Source organism: Thunnus thynnus, chromosome 20 (genome assembly GCF_963924715.1).
Source record: "Thunnus thynnus chromosome 20, fThuThy2.1, whole genome shotgun sequence".
Taxonomy (NCBI): domain Eukaryota; kingdom Metazoa; phylum Chordata; class Actinopteri; order Scombriformes; family Scombridae; genus Thunnus; species Thunnus thynnus.
This window is the reverse complement of record NC_089536.1, coordinates 1,297,885-1,320,491: the sequence shown is the minus strand read 5'-3', so window position 1 is coordinate 1,320,491 and position 22,607 is coordinate 1,297,885. Positions and strand designations below refer to the sequence as shown.

General features: G+C 39.4%; 2 protein-coding genes across 5 annotated transcripts in view; one reads left to right on the top strand and one right to left on the bottom strand.

The window, feature by feature from the left end:
* Nucleotides 1-1,798: 1,798 nt before the first annotated feature.
* arg1 (arginase 1) lies at nt 1,799-12,096 on the top strand. The gene is made up of 8 exons (XM_067577343.1): nt 1,799-2,034; nt 2,109-2,181; nt 4,850-5,024; nt 6,105-6,264; nt 7,085-7,179; nt 7,470-7,574; nt 9,586-9,722; nt 11,085-12,096. Exons 1-8 carry the CDS (start codon nt 1,900-1,902, stop codon nt 11,246-11,248), a joined length of 1,044 nt encoding a protein of 347 aa, XP_067433444.1. The 5' UTR covers nt 1,799-1,899; the 3' UTR covers nt 11,249-12,096.
* A 2,931-nt stretch (nt 12,097-15,027) lies between these two features.
* The window catches only part of LOC137172721 (prolyl 4-hydroxylase subunit alpha-1-like), a 17,007-nt gene continuing 9,427 nt past the window's right edge, over nt 15,028-22,607 (bottom strand). For 2 of the 4 annotated variants that reach the window (XM_067577325.1, XM_067577327.1), the window contains 7 exons: nt 20,317-20,387; nt 19,508-19,607; nt 19,207-19,260; nt 18,414-18,479; nt 18,258-18,326; nt 17,014-17,110; nt 15,028-16,076 (listed from right to left, as the gene is read on the bottom strand). In XM_067577325.1, coding sequence (XP_067433426.1) covers nt 16,006-16,076; nt 17,014-17,110; nt 18,258-18,326; nt 18,414-18,479; nt 19,207-19,260; nt 19,508-19,607; nt 20,317-20,387 — 528 coding nt within the window. In that variant the 3' untranslated portion in view covers nt 15,028-16,005. The remainder of the gene's footprint in view (nt 16,077-17,013; nt 17,111-18,257; nt 18,327-18,413; nt 18,480-19,206; nt 19,261-19,507; nt 19,608-20,316; nt 20,388-22,607) is intronic. The other 2 variants (XM_067577328.1, XM_067577326.1) reach the window with 2 other exon arrangements.

Genomic DNA, 22,607 nt, shown 5'->3' with positions numbered 1-22,607 from the left:
TTATTTTTTGAAGGGAAATGTAACGGCTGCCTCGGTTATGTTCAGACGTTTCTGTCGCAGATCAAAAAGGTCAGGTGGATGATGGACATACAAAGTTCAGGACTTCAGGTTTACATTTTGAGTGCTGTGTGTGTGGTTGAACTCAGGCTGTAATTTTGGTTAAATGATAATAAAGTAAACTTCAAGTTACTGTTGACTTTGTCAATATTTAACCAGGATGAGCATATTTCCAGATCATAAATAATAAAAGTGAATTAACATTATCAGGGTGATCTCAGCATTGGCAGCGAGACAGCAAACTTATAATAAAATAAATAACTGTTGCATCATGGGAAATGTAGGATCCAGTGTTTTGGGAGTTTGACCCATCGTAGGATGTCTCCACCGCCGCTGCTCCGACGTTCTCTTGTCTTTATGAAACTCTCTTTTGAGACGCTCAACTTCATGGAGGTAAAATACTAAATTGCTAATTTTCACAAGAATTAGAAGGATCATAACTTATAATCCTCAGTGTGAGACAGCAGGTGGAGTCTCTCACCTGAAAACATCTGTTTCATGTTTCAATGCTCCAAAGAAAGAAGTTATTTTATTTTTGCGAGGCACATCCAGGCTGCCGTATCGTCTAAATAATCACTCTGTGAATTCATATTAGACCATCCAGGTTACCATAGATACTTCTTATTTTATTTTATGCAAATTTGATGCTTGACAAAATGTATCCTGATAGGTCAGAGGTCTGATTGATTCTTTTCAGGCTTGATTGAAATCTAAATTTCACTAATGAGCAGCTGGATTTTTTTTAATGTGAATGTTATTTTTAGATCAAAATTTGTGTTAATAAAACTGAGCAAATTTGAGTCAGAATGAAAAACTGGATTTTTTTTTTAACAAATAATTTTATTAACGAGTTGCTGAACACAACCCTAAAACCCTAAAAAAAAAAACCTGTTTGAAATTGCACAACATTAAACGACCTCATGGAGATTTCCAAAAGAGGATTTTAAGCTACATATATTCAGATGTTTTTACTATAAAATATTTCAGTGCAATACTGCACATTAAAATTTCAACATGCAGTATTCTCAAAAAATTTAAAAAGTCTCCGCTCACCTGAATGTGTGACAGGTTTGCTGCAGGAAATGAGGAACTCTCCATATATATTAATTTCATATATATATATATATATATATATATATATATATATATATATATATATGCATATATATGCATTCTGGTTGTTGATTGGTTAGAGAGGACGTCCTCCCTTGGAGCGTCATTTTACGTGTCATGGCCAATCACAGATTAGCATGAAATCTAGCATGAACCCCCCCCCCACCACTTCACACACTGCCCCAAGATGGCGACCGACGAGTGACGTCACGGTAAATACGTCCATATTTTTATACAATCTATGATTTTTTCCAAAGAAGAGATAAAAAATACTTTATAAATAATGCTGAGATTTGGTAATGGTTTAATTCAACCAAATATTCTTTTTTATATTTTGATCTCCCTCTTGCCTCTCATCTCTTAATATAATTAAGAATTCAGTTTCCTTTAACCTTATTTTTTTGGCTCTTGTGGGCTTCCATACAGCTGTTTTGATGAATAAATCCTCTCAAGTTTCTGCTGTTTTAATTAATAAATGTTTATTTTATTGAGAAATTAAAGCCATCAAAGAGTTAAATTAACGATCAGTCGGATAAACAACCCGCTACTTAACTCAGTAATGACGTCACACCTCATCATCACCACCACCACCACCATCATCATCATCATCATCCCTGCCGCTGCCGCGCCCGGGTCGCGCGGTGACGTCAGAGGCGGTGTCCTGCGGGGAGTCTTTTACGAGGCTCCGGTCGGTCGGTGACAGTCTGTGTCTGTCTGCGGATCGTTAACATGTGGAGCGCGAGGACGCTGCGGCAGCTCGTGCTGACTGTCTCCAAGCGGAGTCTTCATCATCATCGTCATCATCATCATCATCATCATGAGCGGTCGGCGGGGATCATCGGAGCACCTTTCTCCAAGGGACAGGTGAGGACAAGCGGAAACGTGAACACCGTGAGCTGCGGTCCGGCTGTAAATCTGCTTCTTGTGTCGTTGCGCAGCGCAGAGGCGGCGTGGAGAGAGGACCGGATCTGATCAGAGCTGCAGGACTGCGGGACAAACTGCAGGCACAAGGTGACCTGAAAACTGTCAATAACAAACTCTGATCATCATTGAAATAAAAACATTCAGTCAATTAATCTTTACTGATTAAAAATGAAATAAGAACAGAGTATCAGTATTCATACAGTGTAAAAATACTCCATTACAAGTAAAAGTACTGCATGGAAAATCCTCCTACAGTAAAAGTACAAAAGTATTATGAGCTTGGTACAGCTGAAGTATTGCAGTAAACCAACCTAGGGGTCGGGCCCCTCCAAAGGGTCAGCAGATAAATCTGAGGGGTCGTGAGATGATTAACGGGAGAGGAAAGAAGAAAAAGTTCTGTTATAGTACTTGAGTAAATGTACTAAGTTACTTTCCACCAGCAGTAATTTGGACAGTTTTAATTTGATGAAATTCACTAAAATCTCACACCGACCGACTGCCAGAATCCAGAGGTGAGAAACTGAGTTTGTTAAATGTTCATCTGAGTCTCCAGCTGTTAAAGTGTAAAGCTGCAGTAAATGATTAAAGGGGTTTTTTTTTTTTGCCCTGAGTTTTGCCTCTCGAGCGACGTACACGCTGCCATCTCCTCGTGCTGGAAGGTGTTTGTGCTTTATTGATTCATCTGAGTTGACATAAACAAGCCTCCATCACTGTGGTGACACCTCACATGTAAACAGCAAATAATACTGTAATGTTATAAGTAAATATAAGCATTTCACTATTTAAAGGGGACATATTCAGCTTGTTAAACATGTTTAAACTAACATTGAACACTTTTTAACGTGATGATTTCTGATTCGAAAACTTAACAAAAAAATACAAGATTTAATTGAAAATATCAGATTTGTATGTTTACAAACTGATGAAACAGTCGATCAACAGAACAGAGCAGCAGGTTGAAATCTTTGACTCAACTTTATTAGTTATTGTCACAGTGACAACAGACAGACTGTTCGACCGGGAGACGATTTAAATCTTCAGAGACTTACAGCGCTGAGCAGGATAAGACCTGTGTGTGTGTGTGTGTATGTGTGTATGTGTGTGTGTGTGTCTGTGTGTGTGTGTGTGTGTGTGTGTGTGTGTGTGTGTGTGTGTGTGTGTGTGATCTGAGTCATGCTGCACACTCAGTTTTATTAATGGAACACTATAGAAGACATTGAAGAGGTGTCTGACCTTCATCCTCCACACACACACACACACACACACAGTAATAGATGTGTGTGTGTGTGTGTGTGTGTGTGTGTGTGTGTGTGTGTGTGTGTGTGTTGATACTGATCTACTAACAAGTATTGTGTGTGTATCAAAGCCTGATATATCTTATTTCTCCGTTGTCGTCCAGAAACTATTAAAAACAGGTCAGTGAGTCTCACCGCTGCACTGGGTCACATGATCCTTCATCATGAAGAGTTTGGTTGTTTGTTTAGAAACGGATCCAAACACTAATTAAAGCAGCGAGCAGCGTCGGTCGGGACCTCGCGCTCTGGCCCGTCAGGATCAGATCATTTTGCTTTTTAAAAATGAGGGATATTTCTTACAAGTGTGGTGTGCTTTTATTTTGAAAGTTTGATTGACAGGATGAGAGTTTTCTGCAGGGTGAGACATGTCTGTCTCGCTCACACCTGTGTCATCAAAATCATGCAAGTTTTGGGCCCATTCACTTGAATTTCAATTAGTCATAAGTCACCTATTAAAGTTTGAAGCTGATATCATTAACACCCTCGGAGGAGATAAAATTGGGGCAAAGTCTTATTTTGAAAGACTAATTGCAGACTTCCTGTTGGATTTAGGTCAGGGGTGTCAGTGTATGATTTATAGGTCTTGTTGAGACGAATAATTGAGTTTTGGTTTCTCTACAACATTCCTACGGGCCGTGGCTGCCATTTTAGTGACATAGGTGGCGCTAGAGAGCAGATTTTAGCACTTTAGGGGTTAATTTTTACATTTTATCAAACATTTCACCAGACCTGATATGTGTGCCAAATTTGGTGAGTTTTTGAGCCCGTTTAGGAGGTCAAATTTAGGATTTAAGTGGCGTAATAATAAAGAAAGAAACAAAGAAACAAACAAACACACAAAATAACAGCATCATGTTTTCAGTCTCTGGAGAGTAGTTCAGTGTAAGACAGACGCCACTGAGCATGTGCAGGAATGTGGTTCTGTTTACAGCTTCATATCACAACCTCTTGTGTTTTTTATTTTCAGTTTGCACATAAAAGAACCTGAGTGGAAATACTGGCCTTGGAGGAATAGTTTCAGATGTTACAGTGAAGCTGCTGAGTCTTATTATGGACACTTGATAACATCTGAAACAATCTATCGTATTGTGCCGAGTGAGACCAGGAGACGTCTGCTCTGATGTGTTCCTGGTGTCACTTCAGAGGACAGTGTGCTACACAGTAACAGACATTTCATAAGTGACTCATTTCACCATGAACCTGTTTACTTTGCATTGCAAAATGTACAGATTTCCACACAGAGCAGCAGCTGCAGCGGCATCAGACAGAAAACCAAACAGAGCGAACGATCCTCTGACTGTTGATGTTCACACAGAGAGCATCATGGGAAAATTAACCTGTAACAAAGGTTATATTTCCTCAACTCTCCCGTTGGCTGGAAATAAAGAAACGAAGGATCTGCTGAGTGACAGACAGCTTTTTAAATTATTTTTCATTTCTGTGTGTGTGTGTCTCTGCAGGCTGTGCAGTGAAGGATTATGGGAACCTGACGTTCGAGGAGGTGGCCTCCGACGAGCCGGTCGGGCGGGTGAAGGGCGTGCGGGCGGTGGGCAGCGCCAACCAGAGGCTGTCAGCGGCGGTGCAGGGTGTGAAGAAGGACGGACACACCTCAGTGATGCTGGGAGGAGATCACAGGTGAGTCCCCTTCAACACATCCTTTACTGCAGTAAAAGTACATAAGTATTATGAGCTTGATGTAGTTAAAGTATTGCAGTAAAAGTACAGAAGTATTATGAGCTTGATGTAGTTAAAGTATTGCAGTAAAAGTACAGAAGTATTATGAGCTTGATGTAGTTAAAGTATTGCAGTAAAAGTACATAAGTATTATGAGCTTGATGTAGTTAAAATATTGCAGTAAAAGTACATAAGTATTATGAGCTTGATGTAGTTAAAGTATTGCAGTAAAAGTAGTGGTTTGGTCCCTCTGACTGATATATTATTATATATGACATCATTAGATTATTAATAGTGAAGCATCAGTGTTAGAGCAGCATGTTACTGTTGTAGCTGCTGGAGGTGGAGCTAGTTTACACTACTTTATATACAGTTAGCTAGTTTAGTCCAGTGGTTCCCAACCTAGGGGTCGGGCCCCTCCAAAGGGTCAGCAGATAAATCTGAGGGGTGGTGAGATGATTAATGGGAGAGGAAAGAAGAAAAAACAAAGTTCTGATACACAAATCTGTTTTCAGTTTTTGGACTTTTTCTCTAATCTTTGATTTTTGCTGAAATATTGGATCATTTGAACATTTATTGAAATGAAAGCATGTGAGAAGTTTAGAGGGAAAAATCACTATTTGGTGGAGCTGTTAACAACTCATAGACATGTGAAATGTGACCCCGACTACACACTGCTTTTTGTAAGACGTCAAAAGCCAAAAAGGTTGGAAACCACTGGTTTCATCTTTAACAATGTGTTGTATTTTAAAAGCTTGTTATATTATCCATTGTGTCAAATCTTCATCTGAAAAGTAACTAAAGCTGTCAAATAAATGTAGTGGAGTAGAAAGTACAATATTTCCCTCTGAAATGTAGAAAGTAGCATCACATGGAAATCCTCAAGTAAAGTACAAGTACCTCAAACCTGTACTTAAATACTTGAGTAAATGTACTTCGTTACTTTCCACCACTGAAGATTTTGACTTTTACTTCATAAAAAGTCTCAGTACTTCTTCTTTCGACTGCTCAGACGTCTCGATCTCTGTTTTTCTTCTTCAGTCTGGCGATCGGCTCGATTCACGGTCACTCGGCGGCGGTCGGTGAACTGAGCGTCGTTTGGGTCGACGCCCACGCCGACATCAACACGCCGTTGACGTCAACCACCGGGAACATCCACGGACAGCCGATGTCTTTCTTGCTCCATGAGCTGCACTCCAAGGTCGGTTCAGTCAGTTAGCAGTTTATCAGGGACGCCTGCTGTGTGACCACGTTTACAGAAACTGTTCAGATTCACACCTGATTTCTTTATTTTTTAAAGCTTTAACAGACTGAAATACAAAAACTCAGACATCACAGCATGAAAACAAAGAAATAAACACAATAATACATCATTAATGTATTTTTTGTCAAAAAAAGATACAATAAATTAATTAATAAGATACTTTTTGTGCTTCAAAAACATTTAACCTTTTTACTGTCAATTAATTTCAATGTATCTTAATGATGAGATAATTCAAATGTAAAACCTTTAAGTTTGAGGTAGATTTGGAAAATTAGGATTTATTTATATATGAAATTAGGTGAACAGCGTAACTTAATGAATCTTATTACTTATATTACAGGAATTACAATCAAAATAAGTAATGTCTATATTTCTAGATGTGTTACCTATTAATTACCTGATTTAATTGGCTACACAGCGCAGTCATGTGACGTATGGTTTAATGGGATGTACCATCTGTGTGAAGGTCGGGGGTTTACTAGTATAAGTACAAATGATTGACCTTTAATCACTGAATGAAAGTTGCTTTTTGTGGATTTTACCACAAATTATACCAGAAATTATATATTTGGCAACAAGATACCAGAAATATATATACAAATATGTTTTGATAATATATTTTGATAATCGACGCCCTGCAGTATGTTGGTTGAAAGTTTAGATTTTGATAGAATGTGAGAAAATGTTTCATCGCCAAACGTCAGCACTGAAAGCAAACTGTATCCCGTTTCTGTCTGTGTCCTTAAAACGCTGCCAGATTCCCGTCCTGCCAAACTTCTCGTGGATCAAACCGTGCGTGTCGGCCAGAGATCTCGTCTACATCGGTCTGAGAGACGTGGACCCGGAGGAGCAGTACGTATCTGAGTTTATCTGAAGAAGATCCACACTTCAGACCTGGTTCATCAGGTTTTTAAAAAGGATTTGTAAAACAGCAGACAATAGAAATAATATCATATAAAGGCCAGAGAGCAGATGATGCAAATGAGCTTCAGTATCAGATCTTCCAGAAAGACACAGAATCATTTTTTAGGAATTTTAATTTCAAATATGGATATTTGGCTCAATTTCTTCAAGTTAAACACAACAAAATAACTTAATGATTGTTTGGTACAAACAGTATTTGGTTTATTTTATTTTCACAGCTACATCCTGAAGCTTCTGGGTGTGAAGGTGTTTTCCATGTCAGAGGTGGATCGGCTCGGTGTGGCCCGAGTCATGGAGGAGACATGTGACTACCTGTCTGCCAAGTAAGCTCCATCTCCAGATCTCCGGCGTCACTGTTCTGTCCTCAGTACTTTACATTTATTATGTTTATGACAGCCGTCTCACAACACCAGCTGCAGATGTTTGAGGTTGTCCGACAACGACAGTGTCAGATCATTAATCTACTTCTGGACAAAGGAAGCTAAACATCGACTTTAATGGATGATGTGTTTCGGGTCAGTTTCTACAGAAATGAACAGAAACCAGCAGCTGGATGGACGGAAGGAAAGCGATCTAAAAACTGATGAATGATTCATGTTTTGTAGCATAAATATGCAAAACCATCGGTATGATTTGAGGTGAAAAGTTCAGGAAACAATCATTGACAAAACAGTATCAGAAGGTCCATTTAGCAGCTGTTCTGGAGCTTTCGATCGTATCACAATCTTCATCAGCAGATCAGTTTTTCCAGTTGTCAGTGAGATGAGGTGAAAATTTTGTGAACAAAAGCTCCACAACAGCTACTAAATGGCTCTTGTGTTGAGATTGTTTGGTTATATATTACATTATATGGAAACATTATTAACTGTTACCATGTCAATTATCGTTTTTTGCTGATGACACACAATCGTACATCTCTGTCTCGCCAAATGACCCCAATGCACTGCAAACTCTCCTGTCTCACTGACGTTAATATTTGGATGAGTAAAAACTTTTTAAAACTAAATGAGGAAAAAACTGAGATGCTTTTAATAGGAACTAAAACACCAAGAGAAAAAAAAACTGCACTCAATGCAAACAGATTCAATTTTAATTCTCATTTTAACAAGGTCATTAAAACATCAGAATGGATTTTAAAGTTCTTTTACTGGTTTATAAAGCTTTAAAGGGGACTTATGATGCTTTTCCTTATTTTCAGTCATACATATATATGTTTCAATGTCAGATATTGATGTTAAAAGTGGCCCATGTGTCATTAGATAGATAGATGTAGCAGTAATCCCCGTGAGTCGACGTTGGATGGCAACGGATTTCTTTATATGGTCGTCTGCTCCACACACAGCGCACCAGTTTACTGCTCCACTCCGCTAACATTATGCTGTTTTTCCACACTGAACCATTACTCTGTTGGAGGTCTGCAGCTCTTCATCAAACATCATCATCCCTGTGACTGTTTCTGCTTGTGATATTCCTCTCTACATTATTTCAACCATTTTTTTTTGCACCGCTTACGAAGCTCTGCTAGTTCAGTGAGGAACACGTTTCACTTCCTGTAAATTCTTCACAATTAAAAGTCCCATCCCATTGTTTAGTCATTTAAAAGCTTTTAATATGAAGCAGTAAAGCAGGAAATGTTGGGTTTGCATTGGCGGTAACTTAACACGACCCTGATACAGCCGCCCCTCAGCAGGCTTCCTGAAGCTGACCAATCAGAACAGAGTGGGCTCATCAGGAGGCGGGGCCTTAAAGAGACAGGAACTAAGTCTGCCTGTTAGAGACGGAGGCTGAACTGAGGGGCTGCATAAATACAGTTTTTAACTGTGAATCATGCAAAGCTACTCTAGTGGAGTCCCAGAATAAAAATACAGAGCTGGAAATCAACCTAATAGGTTCCCTTTAAATATCCTCGCTCCTCCCTACATCAGAGATATTCCGTCATTTGATGTTCCAGCGAGATCACTGAGGTTCTTTTAAATGTTCCTTATGTATGTATATTTTATGTCCCATAAAAGTAGTGATGAGGCTGCCTGTGGAACAAACACACTACCTCTGATATTAGAGGGGCTTTCTGAGCTTTTAAAGGGAAATTAAAGACCTGTCTATTTAATCTGGCTTTCAATTTTAGCTTTAGTTTTTAAGTTTTAATCATTTTATCTGACTTTTATTTATCTATTTTCAACATTTTAATGTTTTGTTTAAATCAAAATTTGATTTATTGTTGTCAATGTTTGTTTTTATTGTTTGTCTGTTATGCTTTAATCCTGTTTGTATGAAGGTGTATAAATGAAGTTATCGTGTCAGATATCGGCAATGATGATAAATGTGTTTTAACAGAGTGAAGAAACCGATTCACCTGAGCTACGACATCGATGCTATCGACCCCTCTGTTACCCCGGCGACCGGGACACCTGTAGTCGGAGGGCTCACCTACAGAGAGGGCGTGTACATCACTGAACACCTGTGCCAGACAGGTACGACACAAAAGATCTGTGTCAGATGATCAGGTGATGATTATCTGGTGAATCGTAGCGCTACGATGAAAACAGAGAAACAAAAACCAGACATTTCATCAATTCAGACCTTCCGTCATGTTTTGAAGATTTATTAAAACGATGATGAAGTTTCAGCCGCAGTGCTGACAGCTGTTATTGCAAAGTGAGTTTGAGTTAAATGTGTTTTTAGCAACAGCATTATGCTTACCAGCCCGTGTGTTTTTCCTCATTCCTGACGCGTTCATTTTAATCTCTGTAATTGTTTCTTGCTGAAATGCACCTTGGGAGTTGTAGTTAACAAGGAGAGTTTAATGTTGATCCAAACTGTAGCAGAGAGACTTTTACTGCAGGAACCAGCAGCACCTGAAAACGTTCCTCACTCTTCACAACTCCATTCATGTTTCACACAGACGGCGTTCGTGACTCTCAGGCCCTGTTTACACCAGGCATTAACATCCGTCTCCACACGCGTCCTGAGTGACCACTGGGAGGTGGATTACATTTTTAATTCACATGAAAAACAAAATGATTAGTTCATCCTGTTATCAGACAAGTTGAACATCTTTGGACGGAGGGTCGTGTGTTTAGTCTGCCGGGAAATAGAGGACGTTGGTTGAGTAGGCGTCATTCAATGTGTCCCAGGATGCATTGCGTTTACACGGCTAAATGAATGTGGCCACATGCGGCCCAGACCACCTCTGAATGTGGTCTGTGTGATCGGATCTCAACCCGTCCTCAACGCGTCTTGGGTGCGTTTACGCCTGTATTTAGAGAGACGGATGTTAGTACCAGGTGTGAACAGGACCTCAGTTCTCTCTGCTACAGTTTGGATCAACATGAAACTCTCCTGCTTAAATCATCTGTGTTAGAAAAAATGTGCTTCTTTTTTATGTCCACAAGCCTGTGGACATAAAAACATCAGGACTCCCAAAACCCAGAAACATCCAATCACAGAGTGACATGCACCACATGTGCAGCATGGTTCAGTTCTGTGTCACTTTTCAGTGAATTCAGCGACTATGGCGCCACGTTTTGTTCACAACGTCAGCAATGAAGCGTTTTGAATTCATCACTCAACTTCTTTTTCATACCGACAGCAGCCGAGGCTCATGGGTATTGTAGTATTCTTCCACCAAAATCTGGGGACGAAACGTGATTTCTCAGAAGCAAAGTGTAAATAATGTAAACTGGTGTCAGAATATAAACCAGTAGATTCGTCACATCATCCTACAGAATGAGGAAAAACACTTTGACCACAAACTGCAGATTTGACAACATTTCTCTCTCGATTGTCAACTTAAGTGTGTGTAAAGTGATCTAACCGTTACTGCTGTCCTGCAGGTCTTCTGTCGGCGGTGGACCTGGTGGAGGTGAACCCTCTGAGGGGTCAGAACGAGGAGGAGGTCCAGTCCACGGTGAAGACGGCCGTCGACCTGTTACTCAGTTGTTTCGGACGCCTCCGCGAGGGAAACCACCCGGCCGACTACCGCATGCCTGAGCCGTGACGGGCCCCGACGCCGGCCTCTCTGACTGCACTGACGGACACCTGAACGCCTCTCTGATCCCCAACAGGTGCTTAACGGACGATCGGATTATAACATGATTACGATCACCAGTTTGAATTATTTCAACTTTGTTTCTGAGAAATCACATTTTGTTTACTAAAAATACTACAATACCCATGAGCCTCAGGTCAGAAACTTCCAAATTTGAACTTTAATACTCAGAAATCCCGTCAGGTGAGGTCAGTGAACTGCACACGCTTGTTTACCAAACTGTCTGTGACGCTTGAAACCAAAGAAACAAAAGACTGAATGTCTGCTGCTGCTCGGGACTCAGTCTGAAGTTTAATTCTAAAGAAAAACAGCAGAAATTATTTTTAACGCTTCACTCGCTCCTCGGTGACTTCCTGTCTGGGTGCGTTTGATTCGTGGCTATTTGTGGAAAACAAGAACTGCAAATCAAACGCACTCAGCTAGAGTTCGACAGACGGGTGGGAAAAGTATATTTAGCATTTGGAAGATACATAAATGCATGACTGAAGTGTTTCAATACAAGATAAATACATCACATCACAAGGTCCATTTAGTCACTTTACTGGAGCTTTTGATCGTTTTTCCAGATTAAACCATTAAATCATTAAATTGTAGATGATCAGATTTCCTTTTAAAATCAATTTTAAAATCAAAAAGAGAAATGTACCTCGTGTTGAGGTTGTGGAGTTTTTCCTACATCAAATGAAAAGTGTTTTATAATTAAACTAACAGCCTGCTGACGTCAGTCCCGCATGTCAAATGTCATTTATAAACTTCACTGTTTGACACAATGAAATAAAGACAAAGCAGAACATTTCCTCGTGTTTACTGTGACGATTATTTAATAGTTTCCTGTGTGTGGAGTTAGTCGCGTCCTCAGTGAAACTGCTTTAAAAAGATCAGTTTGACATTTGAAGATCGATACAACTCTCATGTTTTTACGGTGAAGGTAAAACTGGTTAGCTTAGCTTAGCATAAAGACTGGAAACAGGTGGAAACAGCTAGCCTGGCTCTGTGCAAATATTAACACGTTACATCTTGTTTAATCTGAACGAACTGAAGCGTAAAAGCAACGGATCGTTAATGTTTATGTTCTCATCACCAGTTTGAGTTATTTCAGCTTTTGTCTCTGAGAAATCTAAAAAAATATCCTTAAATGGCTCAACTGATTATAAATCCACTAATAAATTAAAGCTTTGAGGACGAAAGTCGGCCTGCGTCAAGATTCAGACAGAAATTTAGGACTAAAGCTTCACAGTGTGACAAAAGATAGATGAAATAAAAACAGATCATTAGATTGATACACATTATAAATCTGTGATCAGCATCATTTTATTTTAAACTAAATATTCAAAACAAGAGTTACGCAGGCTGCCCGGTCGCTGGTCCAACAGTAAAGCTTCAGCACCATCAGCTGGTAACACGGGGATCAACCTCGAAACATGTTTCCATGGTTACGTATCAAATGACTTTATACCTTAGTGAGCATCTGTGGAGTTTAACAGCTGATTAAGTTTCTCTGTTGTTGTTACAGAAAAACTCACAAACTCTGAATCATCCGACGTCTGGTTCAACGTCATCGATCGTTCTAAATACTGTTCATGACTCGCAAACAAACTACACAAAGCAACACCAGCCATTAAAAACAGGAATGAAACTAAATGACAGTTTCTTCCATCACGACAGAGCAGTGAGACCTGGATCAACAACACCAAACTGTTGACATCAGAGCTTTCTGTCGCAGCAGCGTTTAATTCTTTATTTACTCTGATTAGAATCACATTTCACATCGTCAAACGTCTTTAAAACGTTGTTACATTTATTGTTACGGCTCACACATTTCTTTGCAATAAAACAAATGTTACAAGCAGCAAACTGCAGCAGCAGCTCAGAGGACGAACCAGCAGTTACACCACGAACGGATCGTTACTTTACTTTAACAGCTTCGGTTTTAGATGTTGAGAAGCAGGTTCGGTGACGTCATTTCTATATTTGACTGTTTTCTTTACTGTTTTTACATCTGATTGGTTACTTTTAAGGCTTTTCTCGCTGCTGTTTCTTGATCCTGTAAACGCCGACGCGAGGAGACGCATAAAACTGATGTCAGATGATCCATTTATCCTCATTCAGATAAAAACATAAACACACAATTACAGACTGTCTGTAATAACTTAAAGCTTCTTCATTTTTGTTCATTCCTGGTTTCTTATTCATTGATTTTGTCTTATTAGTTCAGTCTTTTTTGTATTTGATGCATATGTGACACGTTCTCCTCGTCAGGTTCATAAAGCTCACACGGATCTGTTTTATCTTTAATCTTTTCACTCCCATAATTAACCATAAACGTACGAAGACGACCTCAATCAGCTGTTTTCAACCTGCTGCCTGCTCGGAGGGAAGAAATGCAGAGTCACTGTTTGTGTTACAGCAGATCAGCTGTCATCACACACACACACACACACACACACACACACACACACACACACACACACACACACACACACACACACGCAGCTCTGCAGCTATTTATAGCATCCATATAAATAATAAATCACATGGAGCTGAAAACCGTCAGCAGCAGGAAACGCAGCTTGAGTCACAGTGAAGAATAAAATAAAAATGTATCCCCAGAAATATAAAATAATACTTCCCGTGTGATTTAAAAGAGCGATGAAGCAATGAATCAATATAAATGTTCCTTTGATTATTATCTTACAAATCAATGTGTCGACACATCAGAGCTGCTGGTTCACAACTTCATGTTTGTTTGTTGTTGTTGTTTGCTTGTTTGTGGATGAATTATATTGATCACAGGATTTGTATTATTATATATTTATATTCTGTCTCATCATATCTGCTCCCTGGTTTGATAAATCAGTGAACACATTTTTATTGAAGAGCTTTCAGTGATTAAATGTCATCGCAGCAGTAATTATGATGAGCGACACGTTTTCACACTGATCACGAGTGAATCAGTCGGAGGGATTCATCGAAGCTGATTTAAAGATATCTGCTCTCGTGCTTCTCGTTCACGTTTCACCGGATCGCTGCTGGACTGTTTGAATAAAGGAAACATGAGGAGGTGAACATGATGCACCTCCTTTAAATGTCAGTTTGTTTATCTGCTCGTCCCTGCATGGAGGGAATGACCTCCAGGCTGAAATAGCCTGAACACACACACACACACACAGACGGAGTGTATTGGTGGATTGGAGGGGTGTGAGCAGTCAGACTGGGAGGGGGAGGGGGGGGGGGGGGGGGGGGGGGGGGCAGTAGTTGGAGTGTGACCTCTGATCTGAGGTCAGGTGACACAACAAGCAGTGTAACATTAAAACCATCACGCTGGTCCAGCTGGTGCTGTGCGGAGCAGCAACAACAAAAACAACAACAACAACAACAACACCAGTGACTAATAATCCATCATCAATACATTTATAGATCAAGCAGCTTCTTAAACTGGGAGATTTGGCTGCTGTGTTTCTCAGGTGGTTTCGTTTGACGTGTTTGATGTTAAACAGAATGAAACAGTAAACTGAATGTTTCAACATCTGCTGATATAAGATGATAAAGATGTTTCACACACAGAGCCATTAATAATAATATGATCTCACAGCTGAAGGTTAATATCTCTGATGATTATTGTCAATATCGATTCATCTTCTGATCACTTTTTTATTCACAGAAAAATCATTTTGGTTTATAAAAAAAATGTAAAAACTGTTAAAAACGTCCGACTCAAAACCCAAAGATCAAAGAATTCACTTCTTTATGAGTCATCGTCTGATTTCTGCAGCTCTACATACAAATGGCTTCGTTTGTTTATTTGTTTATTTAAAAGGGACAAAGTGCAGCTTCATTCACATCACAGCAAACAAACAGTTCAGAGTAAAACAAACAACATTTATACTTTCACTTCATACATTCAGCTCCTGCGTTCAGCGTCTTTTAGGATTTTATTCTTTAGTTTTTTTTATGTTTCTTTGTTTTTTCACATCTCGGGACCATGTTGGAAATAAGTGTTTTGCACTTTTACATGTTTTCCCTCCTGGATTTTGTTTTGTAATCCATAAATAAAAAAATCACATTTTATCAAAGAATTCAGTGTAAAAACATCCGAGCAGCTGATGCTGCTCAGACTCATGAACGTCTGAACCAAACTTTGTTCCGATCCGTCAAACAGAAGCTGAGATTTATGGTAACAGTAGTGAAGGTTTTGACCTGCTGGTGGCGCTAGAGGAGGAAAGTCAGTAGGATTCATCTTCATCAACGTCTGCACAAAGTTTCACAGCAACCGATCACATAGTTGTTGAAATATTTCAGTGTGGACCGAAGCGTCGACTGATACAGTGTAAAAGAGCAGCTGCTACAAGAAACGTTAAGAGGCGGCTTTATGTTGACGCTGCAGCAGTCGTCATGGTAACAATCCCAAAATATATTGAGAGTGTGACAGAACGGAGTGTTTGAAACCACCGACAGACTTCAACACGTCAGATCAGCTGATACATCGACGGATACGTGTGCGTTTAAATAATTATGTTGTGACATTAATATGTAAATATTTGAAAGTATCTGCGTCAGAGTTGTGCTACAGATCTAAAGACTCACACACACACACACACACACACACACACACACACATGTGCTGACTCAGAAGCCTGCGGGGAGGCTGACGGCTGGAGAAGAAAGGGAGGAAGACGTCTGGGGGATGAAGGAGGAGGAAGAGGAGGTCAGTCAGACTCCTGGAGGCCGCAGCGTCTCCTGAACTCCTGCCCTCGTTCATGGAGCCACTTATTAGATACTGCAGAGACACACAGGAGTTCATTATCAACATCATCTTAGTTCAGGGTTAGTGAGTTAGAGACTCTTTGCACACCAAGTCCGTGTTTTTCGTCCGAAATTGTCGCACGTTAAAAAACAAACACGTCGATCACGTTTACTCACTGATGCCGAAAGTTTCGTCCGTCGTTAAAGTTCTCGCAGCAGATTCTAGCCTGTACAGAGCAGTTTGACCACTCAGATCCACCGTACATGCAAACAACAGCCTGATACCATCAGCTGTTATACACACTGATCACCTGTGATCAGCCTCAAAACGCTGCAACATACAGACCAGATGATGATCAATAGTTGTGATCAGTGTGTATAACAGCTGATGGTATCAGGCTGTTGTTTGCGTGTACGATGGATCCGAGTGGTCAAACTGCTGTGTACAGGCTCGAACCTGCTGTGAGAACTTTAACGACGGACGAAACTTCCAGAGTCGGTGTGTGAACGTGATCGACGTGTTTGTTTTTTAACGTGCGACGATTTCGGCCGAAAAAATCTGACTTGTTGTGCAAAGAGCTTGAGTCAGTTAATGAATGAGTTATTTATTATTATATATATTTATTTAGTTTGAGTTACTGAAATATCTAGTTAGTGATAGTTATTAGTTAGTTAATGAGTTAGTCAGTCTGTGGACAGTCTCTCAGACAAATGAATCAGACATTAAACTCCACCAACAATCAGAACTGGTGATTTGATTCCTGCTTTAATGGATCCAGTGCAGCGTTGGGAATCAGCGGGGGGGCAAAAACGCCCCTAAAAACCGCGATCGACGGGCAGAATTTTTTTTTTTATCTTTACTAGTTTGGGTCGATATCCTGATTCTACATGACGCCGTCATTTTATTTCCATCCAGTTCATTTGATGTCCTACAACTGATCTGGTCTGAGTGTCTGTGTTTCTGGACTCACCCCACTTGTTGCCGACTAGAACGGGACAGGCGGCGTGTCGGGTCCGGTAGTCTCCGTCTCCGCTGGGGAACAGGTTGTACCAGAACACCGCCGTCCCCTGGTGACGCACAGACACACAACACTGAAACTACAGTCTGTTCACAACAACGTCACAAAGCTTTCACTCGACACGACAGATCAAATAACAAATAATAAATAAAACTTTTATTTGTTTTATACTAATTAATTAATATACTTATACATATATATATATATATATATATATATATATATATATATATATATATAATATCAAAAAAGAAAAAGAACTTGTTATATTTATTTATATGATTATTTTTATTTGTTTTTTATGCGTTGTTAGGGTTAGATATGAATAATATTAATTAAACATATTTTAAATTAAGTTAAATTAGTGAAAAATGAGTTTGTTCTATTTATTTATGTGATTATTTTGCATCTTTTTAATAAATGAACTATTGTTTATCTTCTTAAATACTTTTACATTTTATTCATATCAAGCAAATATAAAAACATTACACATGTTTCAATAAGAAGTTAACAAACATTAATAAACAGAACAGCTGATTTTTATAACTTTAGTAGAAAGTTTATGACAACACTGATTTGACTGAATTTAATATTTTCGTTTTATTTACAACTGATCTTTACAAATGAGAGAAAACAAACAAACAAAAAACTATAAATAAATAATAAATAGAAAGAAAATTCATAAAGAAAGAAAAGTTGAGTAAATAATAAATAAGATTTTATGGATTTATAATGACAAAAGTTTCATTATGAACAAAAACAAACATCAATTTGTTTCATTTTGTTCATTTCATGATGTAAGACGTGATGATGACTGTTTCTGTCTGTCAGCGGCTGCCTGGACCACACCAGTGGTCCACAGCTGCTGGTTGGACTGGTTTTCTGTGCTGATAGTAGTTTGTATGTAAACCAGTTAAACAGGATTATTATGATATCATTATTATTATTATTATTATTATGATGATATTATTTGAGGGTGACCAGACGTTTGTCGGGTATTTTAGTGCTGTTGAACGAGACTCTTTTACTGCATTTGACTGTTTTAAACTAAACCACAGGAAGGATCAGTCTATCACCTGCAAGCAAAAACATTCCTCCGAGTTTGATCACGTGATCTTACGTGATCAATACCACCATGTGTATTAATTCCATACAAACAATAAACAGACGACTTTTTTAAAATAGGTGAACTGTACCTTTTTGGGCCAGACAGACGCTCCTATATCAGTGAAGACTGTGGCGCCGCCTGCCTGCACGTCGCTCATCTGCAGCATGAAGGACACAGTTTAACCCTCCTGAGTCCAGCTGAGTGATTAATTACATAATAACATAAATTACTGCTGATTACTGACGTAAAGCAGCCAGGTGGCGATTCTGTTTCCTGTCCCCAACTCTTCAAACGCGTCCGGTTCGTCTTTCTGCAACAGCAACAACAACAACAACAACAACAACAGAGTGAAGGTTACAATAAACAGGAAGTGCTTTAGGTTGAACATGCTGATGAGGCGGGAAAATAAAAACAAAACCTATGTCAGTGATTTCCATCATGTGGCCAAAAGTATGTGGACAGTGTTCGGTCTGAGTTCAGAGTTTGTGACGTTTACATATAAATGAACGTCTGTTACTTTCACTTTCTAATGATAACGAGTTCACACACTAATTGTAATAGTGAGAGGAGTCATTTCTACGGTGGCCCTGAAGTGCACATCACAACGACAAATAACAAAACACAAACACAAAGCTGCTTTTGCTGTTGTGCACTTCAGGGCCACCGTACATCTCACAGTGATTGTGACGCTCAGAACTATTAATCCAGCAGCAGCGACGAGGATCGACTCTCACACGTCCTCATAGAACTGGAGTCACGTCCAGGTTAAGTTCCACACTGAAGGTTTAAATGTTATATTAAATATCATGTTGCTGTCAATCAATAAATATAAAGCCACAGTAAAACTGTTTCATCTTATAGTTAAATTAGTGTTTTTTTTTCTATTATAAAATGCTTGTTAATTAAAAGTTCCTTGATTCTGTTCACGTTTGTAATAATAATCACGTTTATTATGTTTAAAACTATGTGAGTTAATAAAGCAGAGATACAAACAACCTGCTGCTGCTAAAGTTTCTCTAACTGATGCGTTTATTTACCCGTCCGAAATCAAAGTGTGGTTCGTACTGTCCTCCGACGCCATAGTTAGCCACCTGCACACACAGACACACACACACAGTTCATTACATACAAACAAACACACAATAACCAGTTAACATTCACGTTGACACTCGCAGATTCTTTAGAAAATGATTCAATGTGAAATCATCATGTAACAACTTTGTTTCTTCTTCTCTACTCAAGTTTTTGTTAAAATCTAAATGTTCATAAAGTCTCAGTTTCATCGTTTCATAAACGAGGAAACCGAAGCGTCTCAGACGGGGACATGAGGTTTAACACCTGCAGGTCTTCGGCGGTGGCGACGTCCAGGCCGGTGATGTCCTCGATCCTCTGGTTGATCTGATCCACCACTGGATGTTCATACGCTCCGAGCCAGGCGCTGAGAGGAAGAGGAAGAGGAAGAGGAAGAGGAGACGGTTTCACTGAGTGTCTGAACATCTACAAAACACATTAACGCTGGAGAGTCGAGTCATTGAAGAGCAGAGCGGGACGAGCGGCGGGGAGCAGAGAGAAAGATGCAGGCTGACTATAAGACTCATTATAAATCACCTCAGTTCAACAGCAGCTTCCTCAAATCAACACAGAGTCAAAACCTTCAACTCATCTTCATAAGAAGTCAGACTGAGGCTACATGTGGTTCACATGATGATACAAGTCTGTCATTAGTGGTTCCTAAACATCCACACAGCACACCAACATGTTCCAAATGTCTTCATCTGATCTGATTTTACTAATTAAATATTAATGATATGAAGGTGGATGGATTTAGTTTAAGCTTCTTACTGTTCCTGCTTTGAGTGGTTTACAGTCATAAATACTTTAATCTCTCTTTCTGAACAATTATCATTACTTTTAGATCTCTATTCAGACAGTTTATCCATCTATTTTTACTATTTATCTATTAGTTTTACCTGATAATTAAATACAAAGTTAACACATGTATGTCAACTTGAGATTTTTACTCTCTCATACTTAACGAGATGTAACAATAAAGAAACTTGAACAAAAATAAAGTTATCAATAAATAAAGCAGTGAGCGGAGGTCAAGTGACGCACTGCCGCAGTGTGACGCTGCGTCCAGCTCTTACCTCTTGGAGACTCTGTAATGCGCCGTGGTCAGTTTGCCTGTCTGAGGGTCATGCACCGTGGCACGTCTTAGCTAGCTCACCAATCACATTATATTACAGAGAGAGAGAGAGAGAGAGGAGAGAGAGAGAGCATGTCACCAGATGACACAGAGACGCTGCAGTCACAGAAGCAGCAGGAGCTTTCACGACAGGAAGTTCAAACTCTGCATCGACATCTTGTCTTAAATAAAAAAAAAAAAAAAAAAGATCTCAGGTGTTTAAATCTGATCCAGCAGAGACATGAAGCTGAACACGCTGGATTCTCCTGCTGCCTCCGCGACAAAAGTAAAGAAGAGATAACGAGTCACATCCTTTTTTCCTCCCTCGTACGGAGAACAGAAGCTGCTTTATTCTTGACAGGAGCAGAAATGCTGACAGCAGCTTTGTTAAGTGTTTCCCCTTCAAGCATCAGCATGAACAGAAATGTGTAAAATATATAATTAAATGCAACAGATTGCTGACTCAGGTCGGGACTGCTCATAGATTTATCAATAATGGTTCATAATGGCTGTAAAATGAAGCCAAAAACTGCAGTTCCTTGAACGACCACTTGAGGCTCAAAAAGTGAGTCAATCCCCATAGACCCCCATGTTAAAATGTCCAACATGTTTACAGTCTGGTACAAACAATGGTTTTGGTCTCTAAAGCTAATTTCCTCTTTCATGACAACTGTACGGGGGGTGAATTTTTTTTATAACTGACATGTTTACATTTTATTAAGCCGTAAAGTTCTGCATAATGAAGGACATGGCTGCTTTGAGTGACAGCTCCGCCAGCCAATAGGTGGCTTGTTTCAGCCGTTCGGCCCCGCCTCTTTGCCCATTTTTGATTGGCTGGGAGTTAGGCAGCGTCACGCACTGCCAAGATGGCGACGGCTGGAGCGGCTCACTTTGAGCTTCAAAACCGCTCTTCAGAAACCGACGGGTGACGTCACGGTAAGTACGTCCATATTTTTATACAGTCTATGATAAAGACATGGATGTGATTAATAAAATAACCTTTAATCTGTTGAATGTTCTTTAGCAATAAATAAGCTGTTTTCTTTCTCTAATAAAAGTCAGTGAGTGTCTGCAGCGGCAATAATCCTTCTTTAACTGATTATTTCATTCAATCTCAAAATGTTTTGCTGCTTCTGTCTAATAAAAACTAGAAGATGGACGGATTATGATCGCAGGTCAGTCGAGGATAAACAATCTTTGAATTTTGACTCCTTGAACAATTAAATCTGCATTAAATTCATTTTAATTAAGTAAAAAACATCATAGGAATAGTTCAATGTTTTGGGAAATATTCCCTTCTTTGCATCTTTCCCAGAGTGAGTTTGAGGATGTGGTTAGCTTAGCTTAGCTTAGTTTAGCTTAGTTTAGCTTAGTTTAGGGGGGGGGGGGGGGGGACTGCTAGCCTGCTGGCCTCAAATTAAATAATATACCTGCCAGCACCTGTGAAGATCACTAATTCACATGTTGTATCTTGATTCTTTCATCTGTTTACAAACTGAATGTAAAAACTCAAGTTACGTGCTGGAACTATTTCTTGATAAACAGCGTATCCATCCGCCGACTACTTCTGCGTTTCTTGTTTTAGACAAGAAATCTGTCCTGTAGCGGCAGTTATATGTTGAAAATACAGTCATCAATTGTCATTAATATAAGTTTGAATCTACAAACTAAACATGTTCCAGTTTGAACTTTTTTATCAGTTGCTCCAACAACAAACTGACGCCATAATCTGCTGCATCACATCTATTCATTCATAAACATCCGTTAAATCCTGATGTTTCGCTCTCGAGCGGCGCGAGGACAGACGGCCGACCGGCAGCTGGAGACAGATGTGTTGAACGAACACTTTCACATCAGACAGGAGATACGTTCATGTTAGTTTTCTCAATAATTTAACAGTCGTGTTTAAAGACACAAACGTCTCTGACAGCACAGGAACACATCAACCAGCTGCAGGTTTGTCTGTAATGCAGGTCGTAACTCCGCGTGTTGATCAGTGAGCTTTAGCGGAGCTGGTAGATGTAGTTTTTAATTTTTAGCAGCCAGTTTAGCTTTCCTGCAGTAGAAAAACTGAGCAAACATGATGCATTTTTAAACTCAGGACAGAACCAGATCTCCCAAACTGCTTCTCTAAATTGTGAGAAAAAGCATAAAATGTTTTTAAAAGTTGAAAGAAAGAAATCTGTTAACTAATGTGTAAAAAAAAAGCTTTTCTATGACAATAAAACTGCTGACTGGTAGTTTATTATTCGC

What these genes read in the sequence shown, in the direction of transcription:
- arg1 (XM_067577343.1), top strand. Translation starts at nt 1,900, where the DNA reads ATGTGGAGCGCGAGGACGCTGCGGCAGCTCGTGCTGACTGTCTCCAAG. An exon ending in CACCTTTCTCCAAGGGACAG is followed by an intron (nt 2,035 to 2,108) that starts GTGAGGACAAGC and finishes GTCGTTGCGCAG; the next exon opens with CGCAGAGGCGGCGTGGAGAG. An exon ending in TGAACACCTGTGCCAGACAG is followed by an intron (nt 9,723 to 11,084) that starts GTACGACACAAA and finishes GCTGTCCTGCAG; the next exon opens with GTCTTCTGTCGGCGGTGGAC.